The 20,290-nt window shown below is 53.1% G+C and overlaps 2 protein-coding genes across 6 annotated transcripts; one reads left to right on the top strand and one right to left on the bottom strand.

Moving 5' to 3' along the window:
• Positions 1-190: 190 nt before the first annotated feature.
• Positions 191-19,233, bottom strand: Znf316 (zinc finger protein 316). Of its 5 annotated transcripts, none has more exons than XM_036172502.1 (8): positions 18,609-19,233; positions 16,523-16,654; positions 14,309-14,480; positions 13,579-13,949; positions 13,369-13,451; positions 12,644-12,770; positions 12,107-12,220; positions 191-5,126 (listed from the first exon to the last, which is right to left on the bottom strand). In XM_036172502.1, the coding sequence occupies exons 3-8, from the start codon at positions 14,320-14,322 to the stop codon at positions 2,794-2,796; spliced, it is 3,042 nt and encodes a 1,013-aa protein (XP_036028395.1). In that variant the 5' UTR covers positions 14,323-14,480; positions 16,523-16,654; positions 18,609-19,233; the 3' UTR covers positions 191-2,793. The 5 variants fall into 5 exon arrangements, with proteins under 5 accessions (XP_036028395.1, XP_036028396.1, XP_036028398.1 ...); XM_036172503.1 differs by having other exon boundaries at positions 19,059-19,233; XM_036172505.1 differs by lacking the exon at positions 16,523-16,654.
• On the top strand, positions 18,330-19,355 carry LOC118572600 (splicing factor 3B subunit 4-like). Its single transcript, XM_036172325.1, has 3 exons — positions 18,330-18,353; positions 18,600-18,792; positions 18,916-19,355. The coding sequence occupies exons 1-3, from the start codon at positions 18,330-18,332 to the stop codon at positions 19,353-19,355; spliced, it is 657 nt and encodes a 218-aa protein (XP_036028218.1).
• The last annotated feature ends 935 nt before the right edge of the window (positions 19,356-20,290 follow it).

Raw genomic sequence — 20,290 nt, 5'->3', positions numbered from 1 at the left:
CCAGCATATTCTTATTCTGAACCATTTCCATATAGACACTTGCATATGAACAAGAACCTATGTATTGGATGGGATGAGTGTTGTCAGGGAGATGAAGATGAACTTGACGTTTTCATACTGTTGGAGGCCTTACAATTCATATCTAACTTAAAATGTGGGGAAATTATGAACAAGGAAGATAAAACTGATATAACTTAAAATCTGAAACCACTTTATTATATAAGCAGCCAATTGGAGGGAGGGATGGAGGGAAGGAGAGAGGGACAGAGAGAGAGAAAGAGAGCAGTGTCTAAAGAGATAAAGTGGAAAATACATAGAAAGGCTGAGAAAACAGGGAAGAGAGAAAAATGAAAAGAGAAGTAGGTGGAGTGAGAGAATGTCCAGGCATAATGATCCTCCAAATGTCACCTTTGGTTGGTCACATTTCACAGGTCACTCACTGAAGCTCCACCTCCTCCCCTTTTTTGGCAATTATAGCATTGGGAATTCCCTCCCCTACAACATAAAAACCCCAGCTGCACAATCAGTGGTGAGCTTTATCAAGGAATTGCTTGGCCTTTCTTGGTAGACTAAGAACTGAGTGGTTATTCATCTTTATGTCTTATGAAGCATCTATTTCCTAAAAGTCTGGGGTATTTTTTTGTTTGAGGTAGTCTCTATATATAGCCTAGGCTGGCCTCAAGCTCATGGAGCTGAAAATGATCCTGAACTGATGATCCTCCTGGCTCCACTTCGCAAATGTCCAAGCAAGGTACCAATTGAGCTACATCCCCTGCTCAGCCTGCTTGTTTAATGAAGATACTAGTTTCCATTATTCTGATGCCTCAAATCATATTTTTCAAATCCATTGGGAAAAGATCCTATCACAGAGACTGAATAAGAAGAGCTAGCTTAAGGGGAATTGTTTAGGAACTCTTGGGGTGGTCATGGTTTTGAGGATTTGGGGTAGGTGGCACCAGGGTCCTTGAGAAAAGGCCAAGGCATGGGTCTACACTCTGAGAAAGGAGACCAGCTCCTCTCTTTAAACCTGGAAGGTTAGTCAAATTAATCCCAGTCATATCCCACATGTGTTGTTCCAATTTATGGCAGTGAGGCATCTCAGCAAGACTTGGTGGCACAGGGCAAATTCATGACGTGCCATGCAAGAATCAATTCTGGTTTCTCAGAAGAGAAGTCAGAAAGGAGATGGGCCTTGCAGAGTGAGCATCCCTGAGGGACACTAAGGTGGGGCAAAAGCAGAGTCCACTCCTAAAGCTTGTTTCTCCATCTTTATTGAAGCTGGGTCCTCCTGCCCACAGCAGAGGGGCAGGGTGGAAACCACTGGGGACTAGGAGGGATGGGGATGGTGCCCTTCCAGCCCACCCTGCCCTGGCTTTTTCTGAAGTTTATGTCCCAGAAGACATGGGAAGAGCATTAGAAAATGGGACAGAGAGGCCACTGCTGAGCAATCAGGACCCATGCCTTCCCACTCCACCTCACCTAGCCAGGCTAAGTTCTGACCATCACCACCCCAGCTCTCCTCCCACCCATGGACTACCCACCTAGCACCTAGCAGCCTGCATGTTAGCTCTTGGGCCTCAAGGGCGCATCTACACTACAACAAAGAATCTAGGTCTAAAAGGGAATGCAGGGTGGGTGGAAATCTCACTTCTTTAGCTCCCAGTCACTCTGGCCCAGAATTCAGGGAGGGTGGGAGGGGCTTGCATGAGCCACACCTCAGATGCCAGCAGTCCAGGCTGTGCAAGGGCGCTGTGAGCTCAGGTCCACGTGATGCCTTAAATGGACCACCACTGTGTAAGCCACAGCCCCAGCTGTGACAGAAACACTACCTGCTTCTACTGCAGGGTGATTACAGAAGCAGAGTTAAGAGGCTTGCAGAGGATGTAGGGCCCTTATTATAAGCTGAGGGAGAAGGTTCCTGGACCCACCCCAGGGTTGTGAAAGGCTGAGCACAGGGCTCTGCAGCCACCTGCTGCAGCGGAGGACGCTGCTAGGGAACTAGTCTGGAGACCAGGTCTGGAGGAACCCACAAGAGGCACTCCAAAGACGTCCATGTGTGCCGCTGGCAGCCACTAGAAAACCAACAAGCTTAGAGGGGATACCAATACTAAAATCCACCTTGTAGCCAGTGCTCGACAGACCCGTTTTTAGGGGTTGGAGTAAGGATTTTCAAAGAATAAGGCTTCCAACTCCACGGGGACCTAGCCAACATCTGCAGCCTGGCTACCCATTTGGTATCTTGCTTTTTTTTAACTCCTCCCCACAGTCTTCCCGCCATACAAAAGATGGAAATAAATACCCACAGTCGACAAAACAAAAGCTTTACCTGTTCGCACCTCTGTCCCCCTCCCCCGATTCTGCAGTGAACCATGTTCTTAAAACTTACTGGACACGCTCAAGTGACCGGAAGACGGTCCCCGAATCTCCTAAGGAGAATGGGAAGAAGCCAAACCCACCCAGAAACCCAGATGCGGAGGAGAGTAGCCGGATGATCTCTCTTGCCCTCTCCCATTGCTAAGAGCTTCTCTTCTCTGCCAGAAAGCCAGGTAGCAGACTCCTAAGCTGCTGGCGGGCCACCTGAATCCCTGAATCGGAATCCGTGATGAACGAATTGGCCTTGCCCGCTATCCCTGACGCACAGATCCAGGGATGGAGCACTCTTGATCAGGGTGGCGGCCCGTGCTCGTCCAAGCGCGAGATCTGAAGCTCGGGGCGATGAAGCCCAGGGGCACCCAAAATTGGGAGTCCTCAGCCTGCCGAGGAGCGGGGAAGCGCCGCGCGCTTCGACCAGCCTCACAGAACGCTCTCCTCGTAGGCTCCCGAGGGCCCAGCGAACACCGCGGCATCGGAACCGAAGCTGGTTCCGCCGGCGAACTCGAGCAGCGTTCCGGACCCGGAGCCCGAGCCCGGTGGCAGCAGAGGCGGCGTTGCCTTGGCAGGTGCGGGGGCCTTAGCGGCGGTGTTCTGTGCCTGCGCACCCGCCTGCCCGCGGTGCGTCTTCATGTGAGTGAGCAGGTGCGAGCTCTGCGAGAAGCGGCGGCCGCAGTTGGCGCATGCATACGGCCGCTCCCCAGTATGCGTGCGCTGGTGAGTCACGAGCACCGATCTCTGAGAGAACCGCTTGCCGCACTCTGGGCAGGGAAAGGGCCGCTCCCCGGTGTGGCCGCGCCGGTGCTTGGCGAGGTTGGAGCGCTGCGCGAAGCCGCGGCCGCAGTCGGAGCAGCGGAACGGCTTCTCGCCCGTGTGCGTGCGGCGGTGCCGCTTGAAGTCGGAGCTGTGGCCGAAGCCCTTGCCGCAGTCAGGGCAGCGGTGCGGCTTCTCCTCGGCGTGCGCCCACTGGTGCCGCGTCAGCGCCGCGCTCTGCCCGAAGCGCCGGCCGCACTCGCCGCAGGCATAGGGCCGCTCGCCCGTGTGCGCACGCCCGTGCGCCGTGAGGTGGGCTCGCCGGCTGAAGCCCGCACCGCACACACCGCACACGAACGGCTTCTCGCCCGTGTGACCGCGCACGTGCGCCGCAAGGTGCGAGCCGCGGGCGAAGCGAGCGCCGCACTCCGGGCACGGGAAGGGCCGTTCGCCCGTGTGCGTGCGCCGGTGGCGCGCCAGGTGCGAGCCGTACACGAAGCTTTTGCCGCAGTCGGCGCAGCGGTGCGGCCGTTCGCCCGCATGGTAGCGCTGGTGCTTGGCCAGCGCCGCGCGCCGCCCGAACGTCTTGCCGCAGTCGGAGCAGATCCACGGGCTCTCCTCCTCCGCCAGCGCGGCGGGCGCGGGCTCCGCCAACAGCGACCCGACAGCGGGTGCGAACGCTCGCAGGCCACCATCCGCCCCGACTCCGGAGCCCGCGCTACGAAACGGGTCACAAGCCAACCCCGCGCCCTCCAGAGTCAGCGGGGCGCCCAGGGGGGCGGAGAGATGGTGCCCATCAGCCTGCAGCCGTTCAGAGAACTCGGGGAACCCCAGTATAGGGAAACCGTCCGGGTACAGCCAAGACTTGGGGTGCATGGGAAAATGGAAGCCAAGCGGGTGCGAGGAAGGCCCTTCGCCCCCTCTCAGGCCATTGCCCATCTCACGGAACCGTCTGTCTGGCTCAGGGTCCCTCTTGCTGTCGGGGACAGTCGCCTCTGCCGCCGCAGCTACCACCTCCTTGTCCTCTCTGGCTTCAGCCTCGGTGTTTCCATCTGCCACACCAGGCACGGGCTCTTCGATTTCCTCGAGCCTGGCCTCCAGTTCCTCCGGCTCTGCTGTGGCTACAGCTGCGACTGCCATCTCCATCTCGTGGGGAGCCATCCCCGTGCCATCGCCGCTGCTGGTTTCCGTACAGCTGCCGCGCCGGTGCCGCTGGAAGTCAGCTCGCAGGCGGAAAGCCTGGCCGCAGTCCGGGCAGCAGTGAGGACGATCAGCGGTGTGCACAGCCTGGTGGCGGGCGAGCGCTGAGCTCTGGCTGAAGCTCCGGCCGCAGTGGAGACACGGGTAGGGCCTCTCGCCCGTGTGCGTGCGCTGGTGGGTCACCAAGTAGGAGCGCCGCCCAAAGCCCGCACCGCAGAAGGCGCAGCGGTAGGGCCGCTCGCCCGTGTGGATGCGCCGGTGTGTGACCAAGTGCGACTTGTAGACGAAGCGTTTGCCGCAGTCCGGGCACGGGAAGGGCTTCTCACCGGTGTGAGTGCGCTGGTGGATGGCCAGATGCGAACGGTACACAAAGCCCTTGCCACACTCCTCGCAGCCGAAGGGCTTGACTGCAGCGTGGTAACGCTGGTGCTTGGCCAGGCGCGAACGGTGCGGGAACACTTTGCCACACACATCGCAAGTGGTCTCCGGATGTCCGATATGGACAGCCACTGCAGGAAATGCCCAGGGAGCCAGAAAGTTCTCCCCAGGCTCCCGGCCAGACAGGAAATGTTTAGCTTCAACCTCCTCGGCCAGGATCCCGAGGCTGCCTGGGTTGGGTACCCAACTCTCTAGAGTCTGAGCTGAATCTGAGTCGTCAGGGCCCCAAGTCCCAGGCACGTCTCCTACACCATAGGCAGCAGACCACAGTCCTGGGGGGTCGTTCTCTTCCTCTGCCATCTCAGCAAGGAAGTCCTCATCATCTTCCTCGTGGTCCTCTATGTCATCGTTCCAGTACCAGGCTCCTGAAGGTGAAAAGACAAGAGGATGATGGGACGGGAGCTTGGCAAGGAAATTGCCCTAAAATCCTTGGAACAGACTTGCTTTGGTCAAGTGTGAGGTGGTGCATGCCATATCCAATACTGGCCAGCTGGTTTTCCCCCAGTTAAGGACTTCTTGGAGGCCCAACATACACACTTTGACAAGAAAACCAGGGTCCCTCTAGGGCTTGCCACTCTTTGGAGGACAGGAGACCACATAGTGGGTAGTGTATCAACAGGTTCTTGTGCACAGAAAAAGACACTGGGGTGAAAGCTGGGGAACTGCAGAACCCAGGCACCCAGCATGGCACATCCAGCCATGCGCTGCCTGGAGGACCCGCCTCTGTGAAGTCTACTCCTCAGCATTTCTCCCTCTCCTTGCTTGTACCAGTGGCCAGGGAGTTCTCTTCTACTCCAGTTAGCAGAAACAGGACCAGCTAGCCAGGGAAGAGCCTATGAGCTCTCACTTTTAAGAAGCCCCAAGAGCTGAGCATGTGGGGTCTTGACTTCCTTCCCCACTGTGAGGTTTCCCCCACCACTTCGCTTTCCTGAACTCTGTATTTGGGAAACTCCAGGCCAGCTGAGACTGTTTGTGTACTGTGAGCATCCCTGGGACTTTCTGAAACTGACCCCTTCCACTGAGATGCACCCTGACTCCTTCTTCTGCCCATCCTGGGGATTGTGTGGGCTCTGTAATCAAGTCTGTAGGGCCGCCTTGTTCAGGAAATGAGCATGTAGACAGTGCCACCATGATACACCCAAGAGACATGGGGACACTGCCTGGACCACAGTGCTCCCAAGTGTTCAGGGCATCTATGCGCCTCTCTTGTTCATCATGCCCACCTGAGTTCTCAGCAACTGGAAGAGCTGAGCTCCTACCTACTTGATTCTGAGGGCAAAGGTCTGGCCCATTTAGACTGTCAGTGGCCTGGGTGAGCCTGGACCACGGAAGCCAGGGTCTGGATATGGTGATATTTTATTTGTGCTGAAATGTGATTTTATTTGTATGTTACTAAATAACATTGCCTGGGGGTCAGAGCTAATAGCAAGCCACTTAGCAGAAGTCTGGCAGTGATAGCACACACCCCATCACATGACAGGCAGATCTCTGTGTGTTCAAGGATACAGCCAGCCTGGAGACACATGCCTTTAACCTCAATACCAACCATAGAGACCTGGAGGTCTGTATAGACAGGCAGTGACGAGGAAGTCAATAAAAAGACAGACACACAGGAAGTAGGTCTCTTTCTCAGGGGAAGGACCGCAGCGGCAGCAGGTGGTAAGAAGGTGGTCTTGGTCTCAGCTCTTAGCTACTGCTCTCTGACCTCTGGGGCTTTTAACTCTGCATTTGGCTCTGTGTTTCTTATTTAATAAAACCGTTCAGAATTACATATACATCTGGGAGAGCCTGGACCACAGAAGCCAGGGTCTGGGCAAACCTGGACCACAGAAGCCAGGGTATGGATCAGAAAGTCTCAAAAACCAGAGCTGGCTTCACATGTCAAGTCCTGCACCCTATCATCCCTAGTTCTGCATATGAGATGTTATTCACAGGGGAAAACAGCATAGTGCCACATGAGGGCCTAACATGCTGTTGTTCATACAAAAAGGTAAGAAAATAGGTCACTTTGTTTTTGCTTAGTCTGTAACACTAAGTTTCCCACGATTCTAGTAATATGTAATTTAGAAGTTTTCAATGGAAAAATTTATTAAGCTAAGTTTAACCTCCAGCTGCCAACATGGCCACCAGAGTGACAAGAAGTGTCAGAAAGAGGCCCTGTTACTGGCTGGATGCCCTTCTTTGTTCAGCTAGAACTTTCCAAACCTGGGAAGGCAGGAACAGCCCCGGGGCAGGGAAAGTGGCTGACAATCAGCAAGACATTCCCTAGGCTCTGATGAGAGGCTTAAGTGGTTTTTAACTAGAGCCCCATAAGTCAAGGGCAGCTGATGCTGAGGAACAAATACAATCCCCTGGATCTCTAAGCCAGCCTGTGACTCTCCAGGGTCTAGTTCTGCCAGGAGCTGAGAGAGGAGGCTGGCACTTGCCCAGAGTCTGGGACCAGCGGGATTGTCTGCTGTCTTAAAGAATTAGCCCCTACACCTGACTCCACCACATGAAGCTCTGTAGGTGGACTATCCTGAAAGAGGCCTGGGGAATCTCACTGCTACCTCTGGAGTTGGCATGACCACTGCTCAACAAGCCCAAGGCCTGTGTTAAGCTCAGTGACGTGATGGAGGCCACCGATGCACAGTGAAGAACCAATCCCTTAGCCCTGGAGAAGTCAGCTGGCTCCATCCCAAGGTGAGACCTCAGAAAGTTGCTGGGCTTCCAAGAGAGAACCCCAAGGGAGACCAGCTTTGGTTCCTCATTCCCTGCTTCAAGGTGTTTGCTCCAAGTTTAGAGGGCATAGCTGTGGAGTGTGCCGTCTCAGGGAACTCTACCCAGAGCTGAAGTCTCTGTTAGTCTCAATCAGGCCTGTTGTGAGTCTTGACACTCAAACCTGGAGGATGTGGTATGTTCTTTAACAGCTAGAAGGCAGCGAGAGGGGCAGCAATTCAACAGGTGACCCTGAGGACCAAACCCAGACTCACAAGGAGTAAAGTAGGGGCCGAGGTTGATTACACCTAACGTTTGCTGCAGAGGTCTGACCATGGGTGAAGGGGGATTAAGTAGGCCTCCAGGAAGAGGCAGGGGCTCTAGCCAAACTACACAGCGTTGCCACAGGGACATCTATATAACCCATGTCCTGAGCTGGAGACACCAGACTCAGGTTTCCTGCTCACCACAGGGAAAGATGAGAGGAGCTGGTGGAGGGGAGCACAAAGGATTCTGAGGGCCAAGGTAGTAAGTTAAAACCCTCAGGACTGGGCTGTCACCAGTTCCCATTTCTACAAATGTCGCTCTTTATCATAGTGGCTGTTGGTGTGAGTTAGAAGGTTTGTCCCTTTGAAGTATAATACTGGGAATTTATAAGCTCAAAACTAGCTTATTCCACTGTGCTCCACCCTAGGGGATCTCTCATGACTGATGTCCCCAATCTGCTGGATTCCCCAAGAGCTGCATAGGCCAAACTGGGCTCTTTAACCAGGATCCTTTACTCCAGGGACCCTGAGCAGGCCAGTCCCCTCCAAGGCTACAGGCTGGGGCACTGGCTGTCTTGGAGGCAGCCTGTCAGCAGTTGTAGAGAACTGGGGATCCTGACAAGGCATGACAGGCACAGAGGTCCCTAGTCAATGCCATTTTCTTTCCATTGACAACCTGAGATCCCCAAGTCTCCTCCACCTAGCCACAAAACTGAAGATGAGCTCAGAGCTCCTCCCCTTACTGGGGACAGTCTCCAAGGGAGGAGGCATACCAAAAGGAAGTGCCAAGTCTCAGAATGTTGGCAGCCTCACTGAGGACTTCCAGGGAGGTGTCTGAAGTGCAGCCTGGGAAAGTAGCCAGCTTCTACACTGGCATCTGTCCTCTAAGCCAAGCTCTGGCCATGCTAACAGGTCTGGAAACATGCGGCCCTTCTCCTGGGATGGGCACTGGGCTGCCCCCATTGCTGGTGAATGGCCTCTAAAAGACCAGCAACTCTTTGGCCTTGATGGCTTCGGGGGTGACGTATGGATTCAACACCAAGGCCCGAGTATTATGAGGAGCCAAGGCCTGCCTTTGTTACAAGGATTTAGGAGGAGTAGGCATTCCCTCACCCCATCAGAGCCTCCAGTGCTTGAATACCTATCAGCTCCTTTGCCCCAGATGCTAAGAAGCCAGCCTCTCTGCCAAATGTCCCTTACTTCTCTTATACCTGCACTAGGCCCAGGGACCTAGGGACGACAGGCTCAGCCCTTTGTGCCCTGGCTAGGACTAGAGGACTGTACTGCCCAGGTTCCCTCCAGGACATGGCTAAGTGAAACTCCACCAAGAGACCCTCTAAGGTCCTCAGTTGTTCACAGCTGTGTGCCAGCCCCTGCCTGCTAGGGGTGTTCATGCACTGCCCCTGGCTGAGAGACCTCTGCCCTTGTCACTCTCCCTTTCCTGTGCTCATCTCTGTGTAGCTGAACCACTAGCTGGATGCAACTGTCCGCATGCTGGCAGTGTGCACTTTGAGATCACCTGAGGGGTTCCAGACCCTCTAGCTATGCTTACTTGCTAGTTACTGGGTTCTCAGTGCCTCTTAAACTATATCACCGTCTGTCAAATGTCAGTGTTTAAACTGGTTCAATTCTCGGTGTTGTATTTCCTTTCTGTCCTTCATTTTCAGAAAAGGGGCTGGGAAGATGGCTTGGTTAGCACTTGCCACATAAGTACAAACACCTGAGTTCAATTCCCAGCACCCATGTGAAAAGCCTGATGTGATACTGCGTGCTTGTAATCCAAGAATAGGGAAAGCAGAGTTGGATAGACTCCTAGGACTTGCTGGCCAGCCAGCCTAATCATCAAGCCCCAGATTCCAGTGACAAACCAAGACTCAACAAGGGGACAGCTCCTGTGTTGACTTCTGGCCTCCATGCACACCTCTCCACACATGCCAAGAAAGGGGTAGAAACTGCAGCAGAGGGAGTGGGGATGGCCTACAGGGCCAGGTACTGCTCTGGCCAGCACAGCTTCTGGAGTTTGCTGAAAGATCAAGTGCTAGGGGAGGAAGCAGCAAGGACCTGTCTCAGAGCAAAAGGCCAGGCGCATGCAGACGCCGAGAGCCAGGGCAGTAGCCACTCAGTTGAAGGTGGTGGTACCTAGAGCACAGGCTGAAGGGCAAGTGGGACTCTGGGTATCATATAGAAGATGGCAACATCTGAGTGAAGGAATGTGGCCGGGAGCCCACATATCATGTACAGCTGAACTTACAAGGGGCAGAAGAGAGGAAATTAGAGTCTTGTCTTACAAGACTAATTTAGAAGTCCAGATGGCCAGCTTGGGACAGTTAGTATCTGTCCTGCCAGACTCAACTACTCTCAGTTCCCAGCTGCCACTGCTGGGCAGAGACGAATGAAAGGCAAGCAAGGCAGACTTAGAAGGGAGGCAGACATTCGACCACTGGCTGCCCTCAGAAGGAGGACCTGAGGGCTTCACTATGCCAGAGCTCCTCCCTGACCCTGCCACCTGTATCCCCTCTGGGCAGTCATGTGGCACATCAAAGACACGCTCTAGGGGCCTGGGGAGATAGCTCAGTGAATAAAGCGTTTGCCATGCAGGTTCAAATCCCTAGAGCCAAGGAAAAGCCAGGCACAGTAGCATGAGTCAAACCCAGGACCCAATGAGGGACAAAAGAGTCCCTGAAAACTCACAGGCCAGCTAGCGGGACTATGCAGTGTTAGGTAATAAAGGCACCCTGTCTCAAACAAGGTGGAAGTTGAGGACTGATGCCCAAGGCTGTCCTCTGACTTCACACATAAAGGGTTTTTGGTTTGTTTGCTTGTTTGAATTTTTTTTCTTGAGACAGGGCCTCACTATGTAGCCCTGGCTGGCATCAAACTCAAACAAATTTGCCTGCCTTTGCTTCCTGAGTCCTGGGCTTAAGATAAAAGATGTTCATGGTTCCTGCACTGACTGATAGTCTGTAGGCAGAGCCAGGCTGAGAGACATCTCAGGCCACTCGCCTCAACACCATGGCTTGTCACAGAAGGCACAGAGCCACTGGCCTAGTTAACCAGTCCCTTCAAAGAGATTCTAAACCCCATCCAGGTACACAGCCCCATAGCACCTGTCATTTGGTGTCACCTGCACTGAAAAGGACGAGGCTCTTTCCAGTCAAGAGAATAGAACATGAGGGCACATCTTGAACCTACACTCAAGAGGCTGGCCAGTATTGGCCTGTTCTCTCTAAGTGGTTTTTCTGAACGTGTCCATGAATGGAACACACCTCCCACTTGGGTCCTCAAGAAACACTATTACTTCTGGGCCTCGTCTGAAGGGAAGCTAAAGAGTTCTCAATGGCCCTCACTGAGCTGCTGTGAGGGCTCACAGGCATGTTACCAGAGTGAGTTTTGCTATCTTCTCATTTTAATATAACTCTAGATTAGTTCACTGTTCTACCCTGGGCTAACAACACCCCAATCCCAAGAGGGACACCTCCAGGCAAGGGCCTCTGTCACCCCAAAGTATTAGTGAGACTCAGACCCCACAACATATTCAATGTGACTAGGAGCCCAGCACGCTCAGGCTAGAATCTATGGGTTTAGTTCAGACTCTATTCTCCATATGAATGAAGTGGGGCTCGGGGAGTTGAACAGCAGAGCCTGAGCCAGTGTGAGGCACCCAGAGAAGTCCACATTTCAATGTATGGAAATTTTCATTTTCCATACACATCACCTCAGAACTCTCCCGGAAGCTTTAAACCACTCACACAGGTCAGAATCTGAAGACCTGAGTTAAATCCCAAACTCATACATATAAAAACAAAACAAAGCTGGCATCACACTCATTGGAGGGGCAGAGATGGAGCTCTGGAGGGTGAGGCCCTCAGAGCTCACTGGCCGTCCAGCCTACTCAATTGGTGAGCCTTGGATAGCAGTAATACCCTGTCTCAAAACACAAGCTGGATGGCTTTGGAGGAAGTGGACAGACTAGGAATACCTTATGAAGAAATGGCCAAATGGGTGGGGAAGCCAGAAAATTGGTTAGTCTCTGTGTGGAAAACCACACTGACAGTCTGGTAGGTTTCTGTGCCAGCTTGACAAGTCCCTCACTTACAGACAAGCGAAAACAAAACAAAAAAAACCTCGCAGATTCCAAGATGGGAACAACAAAAACCACTTAAGGTTCACTTAAGGTCTATCCCCTAGACCTCTGTGAAGCAGGACCATGAAGATTTAGGAGGTGCCCACACAGAGCAGCCTCTCTTACAGCTACTCCATTCAGGGACGCAGAGGGACCAGGTACAGGTCTTCAGAGGGCTTGCCTTGGTAAAGGCTCAAGTAGGACACAGTGCTGAGCAATCATGCTAGCAGAATCCCCTCAAGACTCGTCGCTCACTCACCGGTGTAGACGCCGGTGACAATGTCTCCCTCCTCAGGATGGGGGCTGTCTGGGACCCAAGGTTCTTCTCCTTGTTCGAGGTGGAAAATAAGATCCGGCTTGGGGATTGGGTATCCTACCCAAGAGAGGGAAAGATAGTAGCTGTATATGGGTGGCTGTCCCAATGGGCCCCTGTCCACACTCAAATCCTCTGCTCTCTACCCTTCCAGGACCAGCCCTCTGCTCTGAGAGTTCCTAAAGTCCATTCCTGGAAGCCTTGCCTTCCATGGCCAGCTCTCCTCTTTCCATACCCCACCCCATACATCCTCACCTGCAGGATACCCACACTTTCTCCTCCCACCTAGAGGTTTCTGGGGCTGTGCAGTTAAGAGGCCAGAATGGACCACCAGCTTCATAGCATGTCTCCACCTGGTTTGGACCTCTGAACCCAGAGGCAAAAATGGGATGACTGCTCCAAAACCCAGGAGCTCAAGAAGCACTCCCTTGGATGGCTAAGCCCCAAGGCCTCATAGCACACTGCCTCAGGGTCCTTCCTTACCCAAGGAGACCAGGATCCCGTAGTTCTCCTGCATTACTTCCCGGTAGAGGTCCCGCTGATCCACATCCAGCCTCTCCCACTCCTCCAAAGAGAAGTACACAGCCACATCTTCAAAAGTCACCAGCCCCTGAAGAACACAGAGCCCCAGGAGAAAAACTGAGGGGACGCCCTGTCTCCAATACCCATGCCAGATACGGTTAGAACATATAGTGGGGACACAGCCTAGCACCCCATTATTGATGGGTCCACATGTGCCCAGATGATACTGCTGTCTCTCAGGCCTCTCGACCTGTGACAGGGACCCATCTCTTACCCATCAAACTCAGAGAGGGCGGAAGCTCTAGCTACTATGGCCCCTTCTATGTCACACAGACCAGTCCCAGCAAATACCCTGGCCACATCAACAGGTTAGCGATGGACAGCTGGTATCAACTAAACTGAGTGTGGGTACTGATGTCTGTCTGACCTAACAGCAGAAAAACAGACCCTAGGAAGGGGATACTCATTCTAGAAGACTCCAACTTGACTTGGGGGTAGGATGGGGGCAGCCATGCCCAGTAACAGTTGAGTGGGAGATAACCATAATACTCAGAACATAATGGCCTGAGAAGGGACAGAGACCTGGGAAACAGAACCACATAAGCTCTGGGACTAGGAGCTAGAGCCACAACACAAAGAGGGCTCAAGACCACAGCTGACCAGTGCATATACAGAGGGTAGCTCACCTGCATCAGGAAATGCTCATCATCTTCCTCTTCGTCTGGGTCTTCATCCTGAATAGTAGGAGACACTCGGGAGGCCTGCAGGGCTGAGAGGAAGATTGCTTAGGGCCTGGCTGGCAAGCAGGATGGGACTCCCAGCTACTCCCATACTTCAGACCCAGGTCCAGTCTCAGCTCCATGATCCCCTAGCAGCAGTGGGGTCCTTGTTCTTACCTTCTCCTTGAAGAGCTGGCAACTTCACATCACCACCATTGCTAAGCTGCTCCTGGGTCCCCAAGCTCAGACTCTGCTCCTCTGCCAGCACCTCCTCCACAATGTCAGCATCAGCATCGGCACTGTCCTCTGAGTTGGCCTCCACCTCTACCTCCTGTACCTGTGTGGCCACTTCCTTCTCTTCCACCACTACCTCTTCTGCCTGTTCCACCTCTGCCTCCTCACTCCCCTTCTCATCCTCATCCTCATCCTCCTCTTCAGGTTCTGCATTGCATTCTGACCCATCTTCTGAAGGCTCCAGGTGGGTAGCTTGGGATTCTGGAGTAGTTTGAAGGGCAGCCATCGTCCCTACGAGAGAGCCTCCGTGTGGCCTGAAACACAGAGGCACTTCGCAGGGGAGGCCACAAGAGCTGAGGGAGGACCATGTTCTGTCTGTTATCTCAGGATGTGCAAGTGACAGGTGGTTTACCCAGAAAGACCACCCAAAGGGCTCCTCCCCACAATCCTCTGGGACATAGCTTCTGCTCTCTTACCAGCAGCTATGTGTCTAGTGTGAGCAGCAACCTGTTCATGAGTAAGTCACCCATTATCCCAACCCGTCGATCCTCAAGGACCAGGAGAAGCATGGAGTGCAGCCAACAGAGCCCCAGCGATCCATGTTTACTGATGGGTGATTGTAATCTACAAGGGGTAGCCTGTCCCACACAGAAAGCAAACATAAGCAGCTTACCCTGCCCTCAGCATACATGAGCCAGTTCAGGCCCACACACTGTCAGACCACTGGCACCTATACAGCTGTAGGTGGCTGGGTGTGTGGTGCAGGGCTGGAAAAGTATCTTTGTTTCCTCTCTTCAGGAGAAAGGAGAGAGTGCCCATCAGTCAACAAGCTCTCAGGCCCCCTCCTGTGAGTCAAAGGAGAGACAGGGCTATGAGCAGGCATCACTCTGCTACCTATCTTTCTGACTCCAGGGGTGTTGTGAAAAATCTCAGCCAGTCAGGGAGGTAGAGTCCAGCTCATCACTAGGCTAGCACAGGTGACATGACACTCCTTCAAGTGCAAGGGTCAGAGAATAAGAATGGTTGGGTGGAGGTTGGGGGCAACTTGAAGGAGTCGGTTCTCTTTCCACACCATTGGGTCTCAGGGATCAAACTCAGGCCATCAGGCTTGGCTGTGGATTTCACCAATTCATTCCTATGGCTCTTTCCGACATCATGTCACTCAGTACCTGTGCTGTAAGTATCTCAAATCTGAATGGGAACATTTTTAAAAGCAGGGCAGGCCACCCCAACATGCTGAATTCCAAAAAGATCCTGAAATGCCAGGCCACACCAGACACTGGAGCCACCTCAGTGGACAGCATTGCCCAGGGTGCTTAAAACCAGACTGTGCTAGGTAAAGATGCCCAGGGGCATGAGAACAGTCAGAACACTGTGCCTGGTATTCCCAGAGGCACACCTGAGCACCTTGCTCAGGCCAGGCTCACCTATATCTCATCACCTTTCTGTTCAGACATCTACTTTCAAACCTACGCTCTAGGGGCTGGAAAGCTGGCCTAGCAGTTAGAAGCACTGGCTGCTCTTACAGAGGACCTGGGTTCAATTCCCAGAATCCACATAGTAACTCAAAATCATCTGTAACTCCAGTTCCAGAGGATCCTCTGTGGACACCAGACATACAGGTAGTACACAAGACATACAAGGAGGCAAACACTTACACATGTAAAATTTAAAAAAGAGTTTTAATTAAAATCTCCACTTTGGTACTGGGGAGGTAGCTCAGTCTGTAATGTGCTTGCTTTGCACGAATAAAAACCAGAGTTTGCTCTCCTGAATGTAAAAGCCGGGCATGACAGTGCACGCCTATTATCCCAGCACTATGGAGACAGGGACTGGAGGCTCCAAGGGACTCACTGGCCAGCCAATGTGGCCAACTCAGCTCTAGTGAAGGGCCCTGCCTAAAAAAAATAAAAAAATAAAAAATAAAAAAATAATAAAAAATAAAAGGTGGACAGCAATTGAAGACACCTAGCACCTAGCATGACTTCTGGCCTCCACATACATTCATACACATCTGCACACACATAAACATGGACACACTACTAAAGTAAACAAATGAGCAGTCAAAACAAAACAAAACCAAAAGAATCCCATTCTTTAGCAGCTAGAACTCTCAGAGCATGCCTGCCAGTGCCAACCCCCCAAATCCAAGGGCTGGGACTCCTGACATCCATAGTCCCCTCTGTTGTGACTGTCTGTCCCCCCAGCACTGTCTCAAACTAAATTCTGAAGCACAGCATCAAAGATTGAAGCCACAAAACTAGGTCTAAGAGAACCACCTGAGCCCTCCAGGGCTCTTTGGTGTTGGAAGATGCCTGAAGGGTAAACACACACACACACACACACACACACACACACATACACACACACACACACACACACACACACACCATGTGCTATCCTGGCCAGCACTCAGGGTCCCCGAGAACACTCAGGGAGAGATTTCCAACCACCACCCACCTCAGACCTACTAGAGAAGGTCTGTACTCAAGCCTGTAGATTCAAGCTGAGCCCAGACACCCAGAACTAACTCCCATCTGGTCAAAATCTTAGGCAGCAACCTCAGACTTCCTCAGGCCAGACTGTTGTCTGTAAGTATCCAATAAAAGCAGAAAGCTGGGGCTGGGGAGGCAATTCAGTTAGTCAAAGTGCTTGGTGATGCAAGCAGCTGTGGGGAGGGGAGAAGGCTGAGTACAGCGCTGTCTGTCTATAAACCCAGCCCTGGGCAGTGCTGGCCAGGAAATCAGAATTGGTAAGCCCCAGGTTCAGAGAGACACTGCCTCAAATAATATAGTGGAAAGTAACTATACCAACCTCTGTCATCCACATGCACACTTGTGTATAAGTATCTGCATGCACAGAAGCACACATAAAACTGTATACATACACTATACATAAAGAGGAGGAGGAGGCAGCCCATCTTGGCTACTTCTCTTCCCAAGCAGCATCCACATTTTCTTTACTGAAGAGTATTCAACAGAAGAATGATGAAGAGTCTGCATTTTCTTCCCCTGGATCCCTATACCAGACACACAGTAGTCATTTCAGTACTTACTAAAGACACGGCCTGAAGATCTATAGTTAATGACATGGACATCAGTTTGTTTTCATTGTTGCTGTTTTTTAAATCGGTGTCAGGGCTCAACTGTCACATTCCACAACAGGCCAACCACAGATTGAGGGAAGGGTACATCAAACTAAAATCCACCCCAAAAGCATTGGAGAGTCTCTGCCTCCAAAGAGGACAGTGGGTAAAATCAAATCCATGAATTAGCCTGGTGATGGTTACTGTTGCACACTTGACAGGATCTGGAACCACAGAAGAGAGACCCATCTGGGATGTCTGTAAGGGAGTTTCTAAATTAGGTTCATCAGGATGGGAAGATCCTCTGTGATTGTGGGTGACACTATCCCCTGAGCTAGGGTCTTGGACTGAATAAAAAGGAGCCAGCAAGCTGAGCACCACCATTCATCACTCTGCTTCCTGACTGTGGATACAATATGACCAGCTACCTCAATTAATGGCTGCTATGTCTTTCCCATCATGATGGTCTATACCTTTAAACTGTGAGCCTAAGCAAAAGCTTCCTCACTTAAGTTGCTTTTTGTCAGGCCAGAGCAAAGAAAAATAAACAATGAAAAGCCTCAAAGAGCCAGGTGGTGGTGGTGCATGCCTTTAATCCTAGCACTCCGGAGACAGGGCCAGGCGGATCTGTGAGTTCAAGGCCGCCCTGGTCTACAGAGCAAGATCCAGGACAGGCACCAAAACTACACAAAGAAACCCTGTCTTGAAAAACAAAACAAAACAAAACAAAAACCTCTAAGGTTACCAAATGGTGGTGGTGGTGGTGGTGCACACTTTCAATCCCAGGACTTGGGAGGCAGAGGCAGGCGAATCTCTGTGAGTTGAGGTCAGCCTGGTCTACAGAGCAAGTTCCAGGACAACCAGGGCTATACAAAGAAACTCTGTCTCGAAAAACAAAAAACTACAATAACAACAAATCCTCCAAGGTTAGCACTCCATGGGAAGACAGGGCAGAAGCCAAGAAAAGGCCAGTGCTCCAGGTTCTGAAAACCAGTCTGACCAGGGGTAGGTCAGTTCATATTCTTACAACTCGGGCCCTAGGGACTCCCCGCCTCCTTGGATATTTCCCCCCAACACCTCTCCTCCCCTCCAGGCAATCAGTCCCTAGAAAGCCTTTCTTCTCACTTCCCCCTTGACCTCCCATCCTAGATCAGAATGCAGAGTCAAGTTCATGGCTTCATCATGCAAAACCCCTGGGTCACTCCAACCCTTAGGGCAATAGTGCTGCAGATACAGAATGGGGTGGGGCCCTGTCCATAAAAAGGAGGTGTGCAAAGACACATGGTAAAGTTTGAAAAGTTAGGAACTCCAGAGAAGTCCCAAATCTAGAGGACCCACATGAAGGAACATATTTGTGTGTTCATGCACATGCGTGCACACTTCTAGTGACCTTCATTCCTGCTCAGTGTTCCCCACTGACTTCAAGGCCCTTCAGGACTTTTTGTCCAGGATGTCTTTCCCTGTTCACTACAATCCTCACCATCTACCGAGTTTCCGGAGCCCCTACTCTCCAGGGTTGCTCCTGGAAGCCATCCAAGACCTCCCAGATCAGGCTCCTAGCTAGCCCTCCAAGACCGGCCAGTAGCTACTGAACCAAAACAAAGTGCCAATGCCACCCACTGAGGCTGAGCAGGTGAGCTGATCCTCGATGATTCCTGAATCTCCTCTTTCCCTCCTTGTTTCCACATGAGGCACCCTAGATTCCAACAACCCGAGGGATGAGTTCCCCCACCCACATCGGGGCCAACAGACTTAGCAAATAGGAGCCCAGCCAGCCTCCATTTGCACACAAGACAAACTGGACCGCGGCCCCCCCAATGTCACAAAGCCAGCTTTAGGGCTCCAACAAGGGGTGCTTCCCTCCTCTCCCTCCCTTTAGAGCGGTTACCTAGGATCCATCTCATGCCTGGGCAGGAGTGGTGACAGCCCTCCTTGGAAGGTGTCTCCGGGGAATGGGGGCGGTCCCCACCCAGCTCCCGCCACTGAGCTGAAGGAGGCGCTGGCACCTTCCAAAGGTGCAATGTATGTCGTCTCCGGCCCGCCCCCTCCCACGCTGGAGTCTATGACTCTTGGTGGGGAGGGGGGAGTGTCAAGCCATCCGTGATGTGACGCGCAGGCCCAGGCCAGTATTGGGGGACTTAAGGACCTGGAAGATCCAGCTCGTGCAACTGAAGCTCTGACTCCTCCAAACACAGGCCCCGGAACCCCGCGATCGCCCCACGATCATCCAAGGCCTCCAGAGCCGGGGCATCCAGGACGGCCAGGCTCGCCGCCGCCACCGCCCCCAGCGCGCGTGTCCCGCCCGCGCGCACCTGCCGCGTCCGCGCGCCCCACTCACCGCGCGCGCGCCCGGGGCCCAACCAAGCCGGAGCGAGAAACAGACTCCGGGGCGGGGGCTGTGACCACCGGGGGACCCCCCCCCTCCCGCACTACACAAAGTGACGGCCGCGAGCTGCGCGACGGCAGAGGAGGCGGTGGCGCGTGGGCACCGGAAGTGCCGCCTGCCGGCCCCGCCTTGTCCGCGCCCACGGGAGGGCACTTCCGGTCATGGGGCGTCACGGAGCTCTGGGTGCAGACAGGGGGGCTGCCGCGTCGCACCCCCGTGTGCGTGAAGGATACTTGTGGCTACCCATGATGAGCATCCTTGGACTACCTGCTCCTCTCCCCTACAAGAGATCCTGCCCACCCTTGGAGATGCCCACGACGTCAAGCCCTAGCGAGCATCCCTTCCTTCCAGACCACGGCCTAGGTCCACTGCGGTGCATGTCAGGACATGTTCAGAGCCCGTCCCCTGTCCACAGGACCCTCCCTGGATCTCACGATGGTGGAGAAGGTGGTGACGCCTTGTGCATATCCAGGCAGCAGCAAGTGTCTGACCCTGACATGAGCAAGGGTGTGGCCAGAAGGTTGATCCCTCTTTGACGATTCACAGCTCCACTACAACTGCCTTCTGGAGTCACATGTGGGTGCAGGGACAGTGCTGACAAGGGTGTGGCAAGGAGAGGGTCTGCCTGTTCAAGGCATGAGGGGTCCTATGGGCTATAGCAGTCAAATGCACAGAAGGTTGTAGTTTGAGGCCAAATTTGAGTCCTGTTCTTCAACTCCCTGCCCTGCCATCCCCAGATCTGGCGTGGATGTTGGGTAGTGGCCTTGCAATGGCCTTAGACAAGTTGAACCTTGACGGTCTGATATTCATGGCTATTCTGGTCAGTGTTCACAGACGGGCCATCCCTGAGCCTGCTGGCCACCTGAGCTGAGTGCCCCAGGTACCAGGTTCTAGCCTTTGCCCTCTTTCCTCTTTTTCACCCTCCCCTCTCTTACATTGAGAAGATTTTGCGAAACTTTGTGCTTTCCTTAATAGACCATATAGCCTGGATGCTTAGGATTCGTGAACCTGGCTGGCTCTCTGGCTGCCTTTCTGCCTGTGGGTTCTTTAGGAACCAAAACCTCACCCCTCTTTGCTTACACACACTCAAACATGGAAGGAAGGTCCTTGTGTGTTCCCATGTGTGTATGTAAGCTATCTCTATGATGACGTTCTTCCACACCCTGGTTTTTTACACAGACTGA

Source organism: Onychomys torridus, chromosome 22 (genome assembly GCF_903995425.1).
Source record: "Onychomys torridus chromosome 22, mOncTor1.1, whole genome shotgun sequence".
In the NCBI taxonomy this organism is placed as follows: Eukaryota; Metazoa; Chordata; class Mammalia; order Rodentia; family Cricetidae; genus Onychomys; species Onychomys torridus.
The sequence above is the reverse complement of the archived record's forward strand: the minus strand, read 5'-3'. Positions and strand labels throughout refer to the sequence as shown.

What these genes read in the sequence shown, in the direction of transcription:
- Znf316 (XM_036172502.1), bottom strand. An exon ending in ATGAGCATTTCCTGATGCAG is followed by an intron (nt 12,771 to 13,368) that starts GTGAGCTACCCT and finishes TGTGTTCTTCAG; the next exon opens with GGGCTGGTGACTTTTGAAGA. An exon ending in CGGGATCCTGGTCTCCTTGG is followed by an intron (nt 12,221 to 12,643) that starts GTAAGGAAGGAC and finishes TCTCTTGGGTAG; the next exon opens with GATACCCAATCCCCAAGCCG.
- LOC118572600 (XM_036172325.1), top strand. Translation starts at nt 18,330, where the DNA reads ATGCCACCCACTGAGGCTGAGCAG. An exon ending in CACCCACTGAGGCTGAGCAG is followed by an intron (nt 18,354 to 18,599) that starts GTGAGCTGATCC and finishes CCCTCCCTTTAG; the next exon opens with AGCGGTTACCTAGGATCCAT. An exon ending in GCTGGAGTCTATGACTCTTG is followed by an intron (nt 18,793 to 18,915) that starts GTGGGGAGGGGG and finishes CTCCAAACACAG; the next exon opens with GCCCCGGAACCCCGCGATCG.